The 19,530-nt window shown below is 29.6% G+C and overlaps 1 protein-coding gene across 4 annotated transcripts; it reads left to right on the plus strand.

Moving 5' to 3' along the window:
* The first annotated feature begins 12,019 nt into the window (after positions 1-12,019).
* LOC107422747 (histone-lysine N-methyltransferase family member SUVH9) lies at positions 12,020-19,469 on the plus strand. 4 transcript variants are annotated; one of them, XM_016032254.4, is made up of 3 exons: positions 12,020-14,492; positions 18,579-18,931; positions 19,124-19,469. In XM_016032254.4, exon 1 carries the CDS (start codon positions 12,252-12,254, stop codon positions 14,427-14,429), a length of 2,178 nt encoding a protein of 725 aa, XP_015887740.1. In that variant the 5' UTR covers positions 12,020-12,251; the 3' UTR covers positions 14,430-14,492; positions 18,579-18,931; positions 19,124-19,469. The 4 variants fall into 4 exon arrangements, with proteins under 4 accessions (XP_015887740.1, XP_015887739.1, XP_024931343.1 ...); XM_016032253.4 differs by having other exon boundaries at positions 19,132-19,469; XM_025075575.2 differs by lacking the exon at positions 19,124-19,469 and adding an exon at positions 18,250-18,348 and having other exon boundaries at positions 18,579-19,079.
* Positions 19,470-19,530: the final 61 nt, after the last annotated feature.

A 19,530-nucleotide genomic window follows, 5' to 3' on the forward strand; every position in this document is an offset into this window, starting at 1 on the left:
ATGAGAACAAAGAGGAAGCTTCATGGGCATATATAGATGAGGCAAAAGTTATAGATATGGATACGTGTTCAGCAACCTGGTTTTGCATGTGGAATTTTTGGTAACAGGTGGTAGGACACTTGTCAAGAATTGAGCATTATGTTCCTCATCAAGGTCTGCCTTCCTTGGTTAGAATCTCGAAGCTTCAATCAACGGTGCATTATATCTAGGGAATATTATTCTTAGGATATCCGGGCTAAACTGCTGAGCAAGATACACTGGCTAGTCTAGATCTTATCCAACTTTACGTGGGACCCACCAGCAATCAAACGGTGCAGAATCCCATGTATTTGGGGGGTATTCATTATGATGCAAGAGTAGCATTTGGATGTAATCTAGTAGCATTTGGATGTAATCTCTCTGGTGCAGGTGTTTCATGGTTCATTGACGCATTGGCACCACATAGAACAAATGGAACAAACTCTTCCTTTTAAAGGGTTTATTTATTTATTTGTCTTTGAGTTTTGTTTCCAGAACGATCCTTGATAATCAATGGCCCATTATGATGAAAGCCTAAGATTTACCTTTATGGTAATACAATATGGCACATGGCTATTTTATTCGGGATAATTTTTGTTTTTGTTTTTTTGGAGCTTTTTGAGAAGAGCCTTATAGAAATTATTATTCATTAGCCTTGATTTTAGAAGCTTTTTTTATTAAATCATTTTAAAATTTTAAAATTCAAAAATATTATATTAATCGCCATGTCAAATAAAATTAAAATTCTATGTCTAAAATTTTCAACTCTAACTAAAAACATATGTAATGATTTAATTTAAATTCAAAATATATTTAAGACCGTGAAAAGGAATGTTAAAATAATATAAATATAGTTATGATTCAATTTTCAATAGTTTAAACTTTTAAAACATAAGGTAACTAGCTTCAAATTCTCTCATATTACTTTGCTCAAAAAATAAAAAATTCTCTCATATGTTCTCTATTAATGGGACTCATTTCAATTTTTTTTTTTTTTTTTTTGGGTCAAAGGAAATATTTCATTAAAAAAGAGCAGAAAGAAAAGAAAATTTGAATAGCCAGAGAAGAGAAGCGTTTGGTGCTCGAGTACTATTTACCAAAACAGGCTTTCAGGATAATTACCCTAAAACCCAAAAGAACAAGTTTTAAGGGCTGATCACGGAAACATATTGGCATTCTTTACAAGGGATCACCGCCTCACCTAGACCCATTCTTCTTATTACAAAAATAAAATAAAAATTTTTAAAAATAATTGTAAAAACACCGATGCAGAAATTAATTAATTTAATTACAATATATTATTTCGTCAACTTTTTTTTTTTTTATATCAAAACATAAAATATTGTGCTATAGTACTATACATAATTAATTACACACACATATATATATATGCAATATTTTTAATTATACACAAAATCAAAACAATATTGCTTTACAATATAGTTCACATTCCAACAATTCTCTTTTGAAGTTTAAATCAAACTCTAAATATAATACGAAATTATATGTTTTTATTACGACTCTCTCCACCAACCACATCAAAGAGGACAAAGACGCATGAGGATGAAGTCTAAAGTTGGTGATCATCAATGAAAATAGTGTGACAACAAACCTACACAAACGCTATATATATATATATATATATACACAATCTTTTTAATTCCGGAGCCAGAGAGAGAAATGTTAATTCTCATGTCCACTCTCTCTCTCCCTCTCTCTCTCTCTCTCTCTCTCTCTCTCTCTCTCTCATACTTTTGCTACATATGTATGTGGTTCATGTTATTTTGACACTAAGCCCTAAGGCCTATGGATTTTTTTTTATGATATTAAAGACCAGTATATATAAATTTAATCGAGGTCTCAATCTCAAGCACAGCTAGATATTTTAAAACTAAACTAAACAAAAAAAAAATGTGAAGCCATGAGATCGGAGTAAAATTGAGATTTCAAATATATAATGAACCCAAAAATAAATTTACCCAAAAAAAAACCCCAAAATAAATTTAATTAGGTCACATTTGATACCAACTTCATTTTTTTTGTTTTGTTTTTTTTAAATTATGTATAATTGATTTGCTAATATTAGTAAACAGTAATTAAACATATCTATTAACTATAAATATATAAAATAAATAAATAAATAATAAAATATATGCAATTTAAAATTATATTGTTTTAAATTTCTACTTTTTTTATTCATTTACATTTATAATAAATTGAAAAATAAAATGAACTTGTTATCAAATCAACTTGATGTATTAAATTTGGAACTTATGATTTAAGTTTTACTCAAAACTTAAAAATAGACATTTTGTGGACCCATGCACTTAAAATGCAATGATTATTTATGATTAATTCGTACACAATGACTAAGGACTGTCATAAAACCAACATTTTAAATTTTTCTTTAATTTGTTTAATCAACAATTGATAGATTATAACATGCCAAAGTCTAATTCAAATGTAGACATAAATTTGTCACATGGTTACCATGGCCATACATTACAATGTAGTAATTACCATCTAATTGAATGCATAGTGACCACCATAAAAACTTCTTAAATTTTTACTTTATAAAAAAGGACAAATTAATAAATTGTAATATCAGATTGAGTTTTTGTTGAAAAGTTAAAAGTACACTTTTTCACATCGATATATGGACCCAGGCCTTATAATGCAGCAGTAAGTAATTATGACATCATCCATATATAATGAACATGGCCACCACTAGAACTTTTTAATTTTTTTTTTTTTTTTTTTGTGATTTTTTAAATCAATCATTCGATAAAGTGTACTATCATGCTCAAAAATCAAAAGTAGTGATATAAAAAAGTTTTTTTAAAAAAATTATAATAATAAGAAAACCTTTTTATATAAAAATAACTTTTAAATAATTATAAAAAATTTATAGTTTTAATTTAAATGAATTATAAATAAAAATAAATTCTATATTATAATAGATTATAATTTTTTAAATTTTATTTTAAAAGAATTTACCCCATATAGTAATAATTATTTATATATTATAAAAAAATATATGCTATATTACAATAAAGGTTTAAGTAAAATAAAATATCTATTTAAAATTGTTTGATATAATATATTTATAGAATTTATATTGAGAGAAAAACGATAAAGATAATACAAAATTTTAGACTTTTAAGATAATATATCTTATTAAATTTCACTCGAAAGGTAAAAATAAAAATTTTCATCTAAATATGTGGATCCATACTCTACAATACATGATGTTGACATGATTTATGCACAATGAGTTGACATGATTTATGCACAATGAGCAGGGACCACCATGAGCAATTTTTAAAATTTTTATTTAATTTGTTAAATCAATTAATTGATAAATTGTAACATCCCATTAGTTTCATTCAAAAGTATATATCAAATTATTATATAGGTAACAAGGGTGCACATTATAATATAGTGGTTACCACATGATTCATACATAGCAGATAAGGATCACAATAAGAACTTTTTAAACTTGTTTCTAATTTGTTCAATCAACCAATTGATGAATTGTTGTATCTCATTAAGTCAAGTAGATATTTTCACATAGGTATGTGGACTTATACTTTATAGTACATGGTTATAACATAATTTATACATAATGAACATGGACTGCTATGATAACCTTTTTAAGTTTTTATTTAATTTGTTAAATCAATTAATAAATTGTAACAACAAACTAGTTTCATCCAAAAATTTAAATCAATTTGTCACATGGTTATCAAGAGTCTATATTACAATGTAGCAATTGCCACATGATTCGTCTATAATGATAAGGACTGTTAAAGAACTTTCTAACACTTTTTAATTTGTTAAATCAACCAATCGATAAATTTTTAGATCTCATTGAATTTCACTTGAAAGGTAAAAATCGACATTTTCACCTAATTGCATGGACCTATACTCGACAATGCATGATGTTGACATGATTTATGCATAATGAACAAGGACCACCATGAGCAAATTTATAAATTTTTTTTTAATTTGTTAAATCAATTAACTGATAAATTGTAACATCCCGTTAGTTTCATTAAAAAAATATACATTAATTTGTCAAATAGGTAACAAAGGTTTACATTACAATGTAATGGTTGCCTCATTATTCATATATATTGGATAAGGACTGCAAATAAGAATTTTTAATTTTTTTTTTTTCTAATTCGTTGATTCAACCAATTGATGAACTATTATCTCTCTTTAAATCTTGCTCAAAAGTTACTAGCCGACATTTTCGCATAGGTATGAGGACTTATACTTTACTATACATGTTTAAACATATTTCATACACAATGAACATGGACTACCATGAGAAAACTTTTAAATTTTAATTTAATTTGTTTAACCATTCAATTGATAAATTATAGCATCACATTAGTATCATCCAAAAATATAAATCAATCTATCACATGGTTATCAAGGGTCTATATTATAATGTAGTGGTTGCCACATGATTCGGACCACTAAAAAAAACTTTTTAACTCTTTTTAATTTGTTAAATCGATCAATTGATGAATTCTTATATCTCATTGAATTTCACCCAAAAGGTAAAAATAGGCATTTTCACCTAAGTAGACCCATACTCTACAATGCATGATGTTGACATGATTTGTGCATAATAAATAGAGAACACCATAAGAAATTTTTTAAATTTTTATTTAATTTATTAAATCAATCAATTGATAAATTGTAACATTCCACTAGTTTCGTTTAAATCATAGATCAGTTTGTCACATAAGTAAGAAGGGTGTAAACTACAATGTATAGTAGTTGCCCCATGATTCATATATAGTGGATAAAGACCGCAATAAGAACTTTTTTAAATCTTTTTTTAATTTGTCGAATCAACTAATTGATGAACTGTTACATCTCATTAAGCCTCGTTCAAAAGTTAATAATAGATATTTTCATATATATATATATATATATATATATATATATATGTGGACATATACTTTAAAATACATGTTTATAACATAATTCATGCATAATGAACATGGATTGCCATGAGAAACTTTTAAAATTTTTATTTAATTTGTTACATCAATTAATTGACAAATTATAATATCACACCAGTTTCATCCAAAAATATAAATCAATTTGTTACATGGTTATCAAGGATCTATATTACAATGTAGTGGTAGCCATGTGATTCATCTATAATAATAGGGACTACTAAAATGGCTTGTTTAACTCTTTTTAGTTCGTTAAATCAACCAATTGATAATTTTTTACATCTCACTGAATTTCATTCAAAAGGTAAAAATATATATTTTCATCTAACTATGTTTACCCATACTCTACAATGCATAATTTTGACATGATATATACATAATAAGCATGGACCACCATAAGCAATGTTTAAAATTTTTGTTTAATCTGTTAAATCAATCAATTGATCAATTATAACATCCCACTAATTTCATTCAAAAATATATATTAATTTGTCATATAGGTTCCAAGGGTTTACATTACAATGTAATGCTTGCCTCATGATTCATACATGGTGGATAAGGATTGCAAATAAACTTTTTAAATCTTTTTTCTGATTCATTAATCCAACCAACTGATGAACTATTAAATCTTACTGAATCTTGCTCAAAAGTTAATAGTAGACATTTTTTTTTTTTTTTTTTGCTTGGATAATAGTAGACATTTTTACATAGATATGAAGACTTATACTATATAATACATGTTCATGACATATTTCATGTATAATGAACATGGCCTGCCATGAGAAAATTTTTAATTTTTATCTAATTTGTTTAATCACTCAGATGATAAAGTGTAACATCAAATTAGTTTCATCAAAAAATATAAATCAATTTGTCACATTGTTATCAAGGGTCTATATTGTTATAATATAGTAGTTGCCATGTAATTCATCTATTAATTTGTTAAATCAACCTTGAATTTCATTCAAAAGGTAAAATAGATTTTCACCTAAGTATGTGGACCCATACTCTGCAATACATGATGTTTACATGATTTATGCATCACGAATAGGGATCATGAGCAATTTTAAAATTTTTATTAATTTGTTTAATTAATCAATTGTTAAATTATAGTATCATAATATCCTACTAATCTCATTTAAATGTATACATGAAATTATCACAAAAAAGTAGCAAAGGTGTACACTATATATGTAATGGCTACTATGTCATTTATACATAGTGAATAAAGGCTACAATAAGAACTTTTTAGATTTTTCTCTGATCTATCAAATCAACCAATTGATAAACATAGATATGTGGACTGATACTTTACAATATATGGTTATAATATAATTCATACATAATGAACATGGACCACCTTGAGCAACTTCTATCAATTACTTACATTAGTTTTTCACAGTATAACTTAATTTGCCATATGATTAATGGTTGTCATGTGATTTGTATATAATGCATTTGAACCATCTAAATAACTTTTAAAATCTATTACTAATTTATTAAACCAATTAATCGATGAACTGTTACATCTTATCTAAGTGTCGTTCAAAAATTAAAAGTATACATTTTCATATAAATATGTAGATCATATTCTTTGCAGCGATTATGACATAGTTCATGCATAATAAACAGTGACCACTATGAATAACTTTTTAATTATCAATCGATTGATAATTTATAATGTTGGAAAATGTCATCCAAAAGTAGATATGAATTTGTAACATGGTAAAAGAACCCATACACTACAATGTGCTAATTGTTATTTAAGAGAAAATCTTCGGTGCATATGTGGTACCAGTACATTTCCAATGCCATACATATTAAAAAAGCTTTTTCTATTTTTTTTTCTATTTTTAATGTTTTAATATTTAATATTTTAAATGATGATGGAGAATAATAACAGAACTTTTTAATACGTGTCAGCAATATATTAAATGTGATATCAGCTGAGCTGGTACCACCAATGCATAGATTTTCTCGCCATTTAATGCTACATAATGCATAGGAACCATAGCAAGACCATTTATTTATTTATTTTAATTTGTTAAATTAACCAATTAATGAACTGTGATATCTCATTGAATTTCACACAGAAATCTAGGCACATGTACTATAGCGTAGAATGTCTCATAATAATTCATATACAATTATGCACTAAGTTGTGGCATGTACGAAGATTTACTTCTGCTAGTCGTTGAGGTCTATACAAAACGAAGTCATGAAGCTGTAAACCTCATAATAATAAAGGTTAAAGAATCTGTAATCTTATAGAAAATTGTAATTCTCACACCACAAACTTTCTTATTTTATTATTAAAGAGTGATAACTGTTTTTGTTTTGTATGCAATAAATGGTAAATTAATTCTAATACTTTATAATATAATTAGCATTAAAAAAAAAGGGAATATTTTAAAATAGTACAAAAAATTTAAAGAGAGAGAATGAGTGGGAATAAAAAAAATATTTATGATTTATACACTTTTTGAAACTGGAGCGAGCAAGGAAGTGTGGCGCGAAACTAAAATTCGCAACATATTTGAAAAATTAAAAATTCAATTTTGTTTCTTGGTTAAAGAAACATTATAATATTTTATTACAAAAAATGAAAAATCAGACGGTGTGAACTATCTTGAGATCTTTAGTTTTTGGCTGAATCCATCCTTTCGATGGTGAATTTTGATCATTGTGAGATATATTTTATGGCAAAAATTATACTGTTTATGCCATTAGGTTCCATCTACTTGTTGTGCTTTTTAAAAAATTAATTAGATAAGTATAAAATATCTTCTTCTTTTTTTTTTTTTCCCAATCCGGATAATAGAAAATGTCGCTTTCACTTTTTGTATAATTGAATTTTATTTTTTTAAACCAAACATCTCTTTCGAATATATTCCAATTTTTTTTAATATCATTGTTTATTGGCATCATTAAATGCGTGAAAGTGACACCTTATGACAACCCTGCTACCAAACTAATGGTACTTTTCCTATTACCCTCCACCCCCAAAAAATAATAATGAAAACGTTAATGGTACTATTTTTGGTAACAAATGTATAAAAGTAATGGTACCATCCTCATTTGAACTTTACTTTTATTATATGCCGTCCCACCAAAAAAATAAAATAAAATAAAATAAAAAAAGAAATAAACTTTACTTGAATACTTGAATGGTATGCATCTTAAAACAAGTAGTTTATTTATTTATTTATTTTTTTTGTTAAATACCTTAAAACAAATGGTTATAACTTATATGGTTTTTATGTTTTGATTCCATGCTTATCTTACAATTAACTACCAAACCACTTTCATTCTCCAAATTTAGATATATCATATGATCATGTTATATTCTCAAATTCATTTAAAAGATGAGTTGGTAGATTTGTGAGATGGCAGTTTTATTCTTAATTTGGAAAAACAGCAAAACTTTTTATTGCAATTTACAACTTCTTACTCCCTTATTAATATCATAGCACATTCTTAGTATCAAAAAACAGATTGAAAATGAAAAATGGTTTTTTTAGAAAGAGAAAATTACATATTGCCCCTTATATTATTTTTAAAGCAATTTCTCCTTAAACTTTGATACAGTATCAATTACCCTTTTTTTTTTATATATATTCATTTTTTGTTAAACTTTGATAAGATTGTCCAATCAATCTTAAAATTGCCTGATTATATAATATATATATATATATATATAAACTATTTTTGAACAATATTATTAAAGAAACAAAAACAATTTATTCTTGATATTATCTTTTTTTTTTTTCAAATTTGACCAAAAAAAACTTTTAATTTAGACATATTTTTATTATATACAGAATACCAATAAAAAAAATAAAAAATGCATTTTTAGCTATATTTAAAATATAAAATTTTTAAAAAGTTGAATACATTCTCTAATATAGATAAATTTAGAAAACATTCAAATGTATTTGAAAATTTTTGAAAATAGAAATATAAAAAGATATGATAACATTTATAACTTTAAATGCAAATATATTTATTTTATATAGAAATACACCATAATTAATATATTAGAAATGATATAGTAAGGGAATTATAAAAATATTTATCTATTCGTAAATTCTTTATTATATTAAAACAGTTTAACGTGTATTAAAAAATATATATATATAGATAACGTTATTGTTTTCAATAACAAAGTTTTTTTTTTTTTTTTTGGTTTTTCATATATATATATATATACACACACACTATGTTTAACATTTAATAAATACAATTTTAAATTTTTATTCTCATAAATTATTTTTAAATTCTTTGTTAGACATTGTTCTTAAATTCTAAAAATATGAAATCCAATTTACTATTTTCATTTTAGGAAACTAATTTATCAAAATTATTTTATAGAATATTATTGAAGTTGCATAATTCAATTTCTACCAATTATATAAAAAAAATTAAGAATACTTTTGATATACAAAATAACTATTTTTATTAAAACTAAAATAATTATTCGTGGAAATAAAAAAACAAATGAATGATCATTTCTATTTATATATTTAATAATAATATTAAATTAAATTCAAGGTTTAGCATTTTCTATTTTTTTTTCAAAACTTTTCAAATCAGGTAAAAAAATTTAAAAAATAATTTGAGTTTTATATTTATTTATGTATTTTTATTATATGAAAATCCATATAAATTTAAATTTAGTACAATTATGACAAAGCTATATTTAAAATTATCTAAATTTGAATAAATGAATAATGGTTATGAAGTTTTCAAAGGTAATAGTTATTCTTAAAATAAAAATATGTTTATTCATTTGGAATAGCTATCCTCGAATTTGAAAATTTATCAAACACAACAAAAACAAATTTTATAAAATAGTTATTTTGTTACTATATCTATTCATTAAGATGCTTTTAAAAAGGAATAAATCCATATTACGTCGAAGTTTAGGAAGTAAATTGCTTTAATAAGAAGTTTAGGATCCAAATTAAAACTTTGATAAAACTCCAATGGAGTATTTTGTAATTTTCTCTTTCAAAAAAAAAAAGATTGCCAAAAGAAATGTACATGATAAACCAATTCACGTAAAGTTGACCAAAAAACCATAACACAATAATAGAGCATATGTATATATATATATATATATATATTGAAAGAATATAATTGATATTTTGAAAAATATTTTAAATAAAAAGGTATGATAACGTAGATATCAAAGTTATTCAATAATTTTATATTTATTTAATTATTTTTATTTATCTGGCCTACTTAATTTGACATGTTAATCTCTTACTTTGAAAAAAAAAAAAAAACGAATTTGAAAATTTGACATCTAATTTATAGTGGACAAACTTTAACAGCGAGCCTTATTATAATAAAATTTGTGGGTTTCATTTTTATTTAATACTTAAATCATTATAATTTTACTTTTTGATTAATGAAAATGAGTTTTATTATCAATTAATAATGTTTATAATTTGATAATATTATTTTTAATATATACTATCAATTAGAGATAGCGGATGTTAAAATTTAATATTATTATTGACATTTATCATAAAAATATGTATACCTTTTAATATCTCCCCCAACATGTTTCTACCACATCAATTCTGATTGAAAGAAAACATTATAAAACTTCTCATATGAATTTTCGCTATTACCGCCTTTTTTTTTTTAATTATTATTATTTTTTTGCATTGATAGATATACATCAACTTAAGAGAGAGATTCATATTTCCCTAAAAAAGAAAATAATACATTTATGTACGCATATATGTCACATTGTTCTCGCAAACTTAATTGTAAAATGAACCAAATAATAATAATAAAACTTTCTCATTGTGTGAAAATATATAGGAATTGGCACATATCCTCTCGTTCAACGTCATGATGTACTAAAGTCTTATTAGAAAGTGATATGTGCTAAAGTCTTATATTATCTTTTTCTCCCTTCTATGTTCAATTTGATCATCTTTCTGGACATTTATATCTATTTATATATAACGTGTTTGAAAAAGTTTTTAAAATTATATACATAATATATTATCGCAATAATTTAATAGTTCGTAATTTTACAAAATTATAAAATATGTATGTTAAACATAATTCGAAAAATTATTTTGAAACTAAAGATATATATATTTATCATATTGACTTTTGAATAGATGCATCCTCCGCAATAAATTATGACATTTAATCAGTTACTTATAACTTATGCATCTTTGTGTAAAAATTTGCTATAAACATATAATCTGTAATGTTTTATATATAATTTAATATACATATTTTTTTTATAGTAAAATTGTAGTTGGATACACTTATTTATCAAATAGTAATAGAATTTATGATTTGTTGAAATAATAGGTTTTAATATAATATTCTTACTTGTTTTTGGACGGAATAGAATATTATCATGTCTATGTATCTGTACTTTTTGTTGAAAATTATGAGAGGAAAAAAATTTAATGGATTCATAGTATTTATTTACTTTTCTAAAAGAAATAGAAAATAATTCTAGTGTTATATCAAAAATAATATGAAAAAGGAAAAATTTTTACAACCATTAAATTTGTATTATTTTCATAATTTTTAAATGATCACAATTCTTTTTTATAATCCTTTTGCTATATCAAAACTGCCGAAATTTATAACAATAATAGAGTTTAAATAGTCTTTTATCAAAAAAATAGAGTTTAAATAGCCCTAAACGGTTTCGAAAATTTTACACAAAGTGAAGGGTAATCAGTTTATTTTGTTGACTAACAAAAAAAGAAAAAAAAATCACAAATAAAAAAAAACTTTTACTCACAAAAAAAAAACAAAAAAACTTTATTTATTAATGAGGTGGTAAAATACCTTATAGTTTATACATTCCAGTTTACCAAATAATATATTACCTCACACGTCAGCATAGTTCCGCGTGTTTGGAATAAGGGTATTATTGTCCTAAGATAACTGTAAATGATCTAAACCTCAGCATTTCAGGGACAATACCGTCAAAAGACATACAATTTCTTACTTTCGTCCTTTCAGATTTTCTGACAAAACAAACAAAAGGCAGCCAAAAAAAAAAAAAACTCAGCTCTGTTGCTTACTCTCTCTCTCTCTCTTCCCTCCTCTCTCTTCCAATTGTTCTACAAAAATCCACCATGAAAGCACCTTCAAACCTCTTATCTCTTTGCAAAATCCTAGGATACACTCTTTAACCCAATCTTACTGCTGTATGGTTTTTTCTCTAAGAATCAAGCTTCTTTTTGGGTAAAAAGAAAAAATTGTGAAATGGGTTCTCTGGTCCCATTTCAGGATCTTAATCTCCTTCCTGAATCATCTATGGCCGCCACTACCACTACCACTACCAATACCACCACTACCACCACCACTTCAACCCCACAAACCATAACCTTGAAAATCCCCAAAATCGAACCAAAGACTGAGCTTTTGGACGAATTCTACGCGACCCACCAAACCCACCAAGAACCCCAAACATTGTTCCCAACTCCTTCACCGAGCGCTTTGACGAATACCCAGTTCACTGTTTACTCGGAGAAGGAGAGCCGTACCACCCCTGACACCTCCCAAGCCTCCTCCGCCATTTCCTCCGACCAAGACAATGTCTATTCCGAATTCTACCGGATTTCGGAGCTTTTCAGGTCCGCTTTCGCCAAGAGGTTTCAGGGCTATGGCGGCCAAGATGTCGAAGTTGTGGACCCGGATACGCGAGCAATCGTACCTGTTCCGGAGGAGAACAGCAACATAAGCAGCAACAACAACAACAACAACAACAATGACAACAACAACAACAACAACAACAACAACAACAACGACAACAACAACAACAGCAACCAGGGGGTGTCTACAACAATGGTGGTTCCGAAGAGAAGGATCCAGCCTCGCTCCTCGGAGCTTGTCCGGGTCAGCGATCTCACAGTGGCGGACCAAAGGTGTTTCCGAGACGTGGTGAGGAGGACGAGGATGATATACGATTCCCTGAGGATTTTCATGGTGCTCCAGGACGAGAAAACGCATGGTCCTGGTTTTGGGAAGCGAATGCGAGGCGATTTGAGAGCTTCATCGATAATGAGGGACCGTGGGCTTTGGCTTAACCGTGATAAGAGGATTGTGGGTTCCATTCCTGGTGTTTATATTGGCGATTTGTTCTTCTTCCGTATGGAATTGTGCGTTGTGGGATTGCATGGTCAGGCACAAGCTGGTATAGACTATGTTCCTGCGAGCCAGAGCTCCAATGGAGAGCCAATTGCAACCAGTGTCATTGTCTCTGGTGGGTATGAGGACGATGAAGATGCTGGGGATGTGATAATTTATACAGGTCATGGAGGGCAGGACAAATTTTCTAGGCAATGTGTTCATCAGAAATTGGAAGGTGGAAATCTTGCACTTGAAAGGAGTATGCATTATGGGATTGAAGTGAGGGTCATCAGAGGGATCAAATACCAGGGAAGTATTACAAGTAAAGTTTATGTTTATGATGGTTTATATAGAATTCTTGATTGTTGGTTTGATGTGGGAAAGTCTGGTTTTGGGGTTTATAAGTATAAGCTTTCGAGAATTGAGGGACAAGGTGAAATGGGTAGCTCCATTCTTAGGTTTGCTGAGACCCTTAGGACATCTCCATTGTCGGTGAGGCCAAGAGGTTATCTTAGTCTAGATATTTCGATGAAGAAGGAGAATATGCCTGTTATGATTTTCAATGACATCGATTCTGATAAGGAACCTATGTATTATGACTATCTTGTTAGCACTGTCTTCCCACCGTTTGCTTATCATCAGTCGGTGAATGGGACAGGTTGTGACTGCACTTCAACTTGTTCTGATGATTGCTTTTGTGCTTTGAAAAATGGAGGGCAGTTTGCTTATGATCATAATGCGATGCTTTTGAGAGGGAAGCCTATAGTTTTCGAATGCGGACCCTTCTGCCGATGTCCACCGCAATGCCGGAATCGTGTGTCACAGAAAGGGTCGAGGAATAGACTGGAAGTGTTTAGGTCCAGGGAAACAGGTTGGGGAGTTAGGTCCTTTGACTTGATACATGCTGGTGCCTTTATATGTGAGTATACTGGGGTTGTTCTCACAAGGGAGCAAGCTCAAATTGTTTCGATGAATGGTGATAACTTGATCTATCCACATAGGTTTTCTGATAGATGGGCAGAATGGGGGGATTTATCTCAAATATACTCTGATTATGTTCGTCCCTCCTATCCCTCAATTCCTCCATTGGATTTTGCAATAGATGTATCAAAGATGAGGAATGTTGCCTGTTATATTAGCCACAGCTCAGCTCCTAATGTTATGGTGCAGTATGTGTTATATGATCACAACAATTTGATGTTCCCTCACCTTATGCTGTTTGCAATGGAGAATATCCCTCCTCTGAGGGAGCTTAGCCTTGACTATGGGGTGGCTGATGAATGGACAGCTAAACTTTCTATCTGTAACTGAAGAATTTTGAAGGCGTGATGCATTTTTGATTGGTGCAGAATTATGGAGAGATGATGCACTCGGGTAAACTCAACTTTCTATCTCTGGAATAATTTTATTATTTTTATTAGATATTGTCTTATTATTTTCCAAATTGGTATACTAATACCATTAAAATTTTGACACCAATTTTTGTGTGTTTCTGTTGAGAATTTTGTCCGCAACTTAGGTTGATTTCCGAAGTTTATTCTATTTATGTTTGCCTGTCATTTGTACTTCCTCTAGCATAATCCTTTGATTGGTTTTCAATCTAAATACTGTCAGGGCACCGAGTTGTTCTGTTTTTTGAGGTCATTTACTTGAGTTGTACTGTATGAGATGATGAGGCAGCAGAACCATGGAAACAAGTTTTATATGATACCGATATGCCAAATTTACACACTTACTATAAATTCTCTAATCCGGACATACGGATGTTATTTCAGTTCTTGATGTTTCCATAGCCAGTAGATAACATCAACTCTGAGCAATGAGCTGGTTTTCCTTTTAGTAGTCTTAGATGCGAGTCTCTTTCTTCTGTCTCTTTTTTGCATCTTGATGTTGCTCTGTGTATTCGCCATTTTGTTTCTGTTTGAAGCTGTGTCGATGTGATCTTTCTAAACTTCGGCTGTTCTCTCTCTTGATCTCAATGGGCCTCCAAATTTTCTCTCTTTTGATAAGAAAGAAAATTCCATTTAAAAGTTTACCAGGCAGCAAAAGTGGACTAGCTGTTCAACTTAACACACAAGCACAAAAGCATTAAAAAAAAAAAAAAAAAAAAAAACATGCTTAATAGAAGCATCCTAATCCTTAGACAGCAACTTTCCCTCCCTCAGAATAATCTCAAGAATACCCCACAAATATGGGCGAAAACGGTGCCCACCGAGAAGCTAATACGCTTTCTATATCTTCTAAAAATTCCAGCATTTCTTTCAGTCCTTGTTTCTCACTATTAGGCACTACCATCTTCTATGGTATTTTGCACCTTTTTTTTCCTTCCTAGACATCCAAAATGAAGATAAAAATTTGGAAGCCTGATTGAGGTACATCCCATTCTACCTCTGTGAAGAAAAACAATCTACTCCACTGCCCAAGCACTGTGTCACTCTCCAAAAACAAACTTGGAGATTCTCCATTCTTCTTGCAAAGGATAACCAATTAGGAGATAAAGCAAAATATTATGTTCACTACGTCACTCACTGTTCTTCCTTGTTCATTGTGTTTGAAGATGGGCCAATTGAATCTATGCGGCAAGTCTCCTGTTTGAAACTCCAAAATACATTCTATAGATTTGGCTCACCCAACAGTTCTACCTTTCCCAATGTCTTAAATGATACTGCAGACTGTAAAAAGGGAAAGGGGAAAATTTTGGCAAGGAAAAATTGATGATGGTTATAGTTGCCTTGCACTGGGAGCCTATTAATGCCCACCCACAAAGCTTCAACAGCCATATTTTGTGAGCAGATAGTTGTTAGTTTCAGATGATACACAATACAATACTGCATTGTTACAGACTGAAAATGATTTGTATCTTTTGTGTACCGAAAATTGGAACATATCGTTCAATAAATGATATTTTTTGTGACAATAAGTTGTGATTTAATTTTATCCAAACAATGTCTTTTGTGTAAAGCAGACTGATTATATTGTTTTGTAAAAATTAGGTAGCGAAAGTTTCTTGGCATTGAAGGATGAATATTATGATGCCATTAAAGATGAAATTAATGACTGAAAAATGAACATTTAGTTGTTTAGGAAGTTTTTTGGACTTTTGCAATCTAGAAATAATGTTCCTAGTTTATCTTAATGATTGATGCTTTTATCTAGACTATAATGTATAAATGTATACGATATGTCTATAGAAGTATATAAAATATAATAAGTATGTACATTAAACTCATAGTATCTAGTGGTAAGTATATAAAATATAATAAGTATGTACATTAAACTCATAGTATCTAGTGGCTTATTTAGGAATTGAAGTAAATGGACCCTTTTTAACTCAGTGGTAGAGTAACATCAGGGTAAGGCGTAAGTCAATTTTTAAGATGTATATCATAAAAGAACTGGCAAAACGATTTTTTTGGGAATACAATAAACACCTACAAATATAGATGACAAATACACACAGACACACAGACACACAGACACACAGACACACAACAGATATGTGTATATATGTAGCATATTACAGTTAAAAAAGCATATCATACTGTACGTGATACGTTATGATCCACAATATGCTTTTTCACAAAATGATATATTTTATGTACACATTTTGACAACTATATGTGAGCCTTCTTATATTCTTCCATGGGAATTGGAACAAAGAAGATTATAAGGAAGTCAAAAAGGAGGGCTCACGTCAGAGTAATGGAGAGGAACAGAAAGAAATAAACGAAAGGGTGAGGGAACATAATCTTCTCGTCTGTTTCCTCTCTGTCTCCATATTGACGGGATGTATTTGAATAGTCGACCACGTGCAGTGATTTAGATAATAGTATCCAGAGTTATATCACCTATCTGGTATTTAGGGCATGTTTCTAGTCAGACGTCACAGCTTTAAATGTAGCATGTTTATTTGGCAGGCCATTAAGAATGCCGATCTTTGAGTTTATTTGCTTATTCAAACATCCAACTCATTTAATTGGCTGAATTATTTATTTATTTTCTTTTTATTTTCCCTTTTGGGAAAATAAATCCAAGGAAGTTCGACTCACATGACACTCAGAAAGCATATCTCCATTTCCATTAAGCAACTATGTTCTAATATTTTGGACTTACAGTAAATTCATTCATTCAGTGCACAGCTCTATGCCTTGCTTTGGAAAGTAGGTATTAATTCAATACTTTAGTAGGTTGAGGAAGTATACAAGTTGATTTCAAGATAGATGTTGTTTTCCAAGGTTGATTGCCTTACATTGTGAGTGTTCCTTTGTGGAAATGGCATAGACATATATGCAACATTTATGCAGATTTAATTACTTTTATCTGCAACATTAATATGGATTTAATTGTTGGTTCTATGTTCATGATCAAGTATAAATGTCGCTTTAAGCTTAGCTCTTAACTTGATACTATCGTCTTTCCTTTAGGGTGAACCCAGTTTGCGACATTTGTTCAGATGTTTGATCAAAAGTGAGTGTTCTGTTGTTGGTGATGCTAGTGCTACATATATTATTGATGTATTTTTTGTGTTTATCCTTTTTATTCTTTATAGTATTTTTACTGGGGGATCACTTTTTGGTTTTCTTAATTGGCCTATAGCTTGGGAGGTAATCTGATATTATAGACAGTGTATGAAGCACTATAAACTTAAAATTGGTTTTGTCTGAAGTTCCTAGGTGACACACAGCTGCTGCCATCTGTGAAGGAGTTACTATTGCTGGAGAATTTTATATTGACAGTTTTCACTGTGAGAATTTTCTTGTTATGCTTTGCAAAGATGTCTTTAGGTCCTGTTTGGCATAGCTTCTAAGAAGCTGCTTCTGGCTTTTAAGGCTCGAAAGCATTTTCTGGAAGTGTTTGGGCAGTTTTTGGGAAGTGTTTAGGCCTTCAAAAGAGCTTCTAACCATAGCCAGTGAAGAGTAGCTTCTTAGGAAGCTTTTCCGCAGAAGCAGAAGCTTTTACTGTCCTAAACAGGGCCTTATATCTGTTCTTGTTGACCTCTCTGCTGAAAGTGCTTGATGGATTTGCTTTTTTTATATTGGTGTTATGAGCAACTTGCTTTAGTATTTTAGCATGCATGCACAGACAACATGTTCAGCTGCATAATTATTCATAATTATTTTTTCTAGTACAGTGTCAAGGTGGATGCATCTATTGCAAGTCGGAGCATTCAGAAATTTTAGCATTCATGGGGAGATATTTTTTCTGTTTTGGAATAGGAAGAGATGCATGGGTTAGTTAAACTAATTCAGCAGCTTGGTTCCAGCCTTACATAAACTTTAGAAGTTTGCTTTCCTGTTCTGTTTTATCACATCAACGTGAGCATATCCGGAAAAATATGTGAAGCTTTTTCTCATGACATACCACAATTACAGAAATTTTGAATAATTCTTGTGGTGTTAATTTTGCTTTTAATTGGATAAGAAAACCCCGTGATCATTTGTTCTTATTTATCTTTTGCAGATTGAGATCAAACTATATGTATGAAGAGTTTTGACCGGGCTTTCCGGAGTTTTTGCTCTAGTCTACTTTTTGTTGGAAACATATTACACCTTGAAATGTGAACTCTTCTATCAAAATTATCGCCTTGCGTACAGTCAGAGGTTATATCTATCTTATTGGCTCAAAGGACTGCCCAAGCAGTGAAGAAGAAAAATGGAAAAGGAATGACTTTGACTAAGAATGTGTTCATAGGGTTCGTTTTGATGCATTTCTCTGACAATTTTAGATGGTATAAACTGTTTATGGACTGTCAGGAGACTGCATATGAACATCCAATTCCAAGGAGACTGGTCTTCATGAGCCTTTCTAAGCATGTAAGAATTAACTGTATGAACTTCTTGTACTTCTAGCCTAGCTGTAGCTTGTACATATGAATTCGAAAATCTGGAGAAGCTTGTACAGGAACTGTTGTATCAGTTACTATATCCACGCCTGTTTGGATAAAGATAATTTCTTTTGTTCCTTTCTTTGTCATAATTTTTTCAATGTGGATGATGATTATTCAGGATTTCAGGTAATCAAGAAGCAAGGCTCTTCATCTTTGCCGAATACACCAATGCACCCCCATAACAGAGTGCTTATAGTTGCTTAAAGGTATCCTCTTGAAGTGAATCCTTTTGTGATGGAACACTAATCGGAAAAACGATAAAATTGGCAGAATTCAGTTGATTTGTTTTGTTTTTTGTTTTTTGGTTGGTATTGTTTTAACAAAGAAATGTAGAAACTCTCATTTTTGGTGAATAGAAATGTATAAACTCTGACTATCACAAAGCGACGTGACAGATTTTGAAATGATTTATTGATGAAGAAATTGAAATGCTCACAGCAGCGGCAGCTGTTTTGTTTTCTGAATCATGTTGGTTGCTACATGAAATCCCCTAATGCGTCACCCATGGCACTTCAAAACGGCCTC

This window comes from Ziziphus jujuba, chromosome 3, assembly GCF_031755915.1.
Source record: "Ziziphus jujuba cultivar Dongzao chromosome 3, ASM3175591v1".
Taxonomy (NCBI): Eukaryota; Viridiplantae; Streptophyta; class Magnoliopsida; order Rosales; family Rhamnaceae; genus Ziziphus; species Ziziphus jujuba.

Coding starts and splice junctions, on each gene's coding strand:
- LOC107422747 (XM_016032254.4), top strand. CDS start 12,252: ATGGGTTCTCTGGTCCCATTTCAGGATCTTAATCTCCTTCCTGAATCA.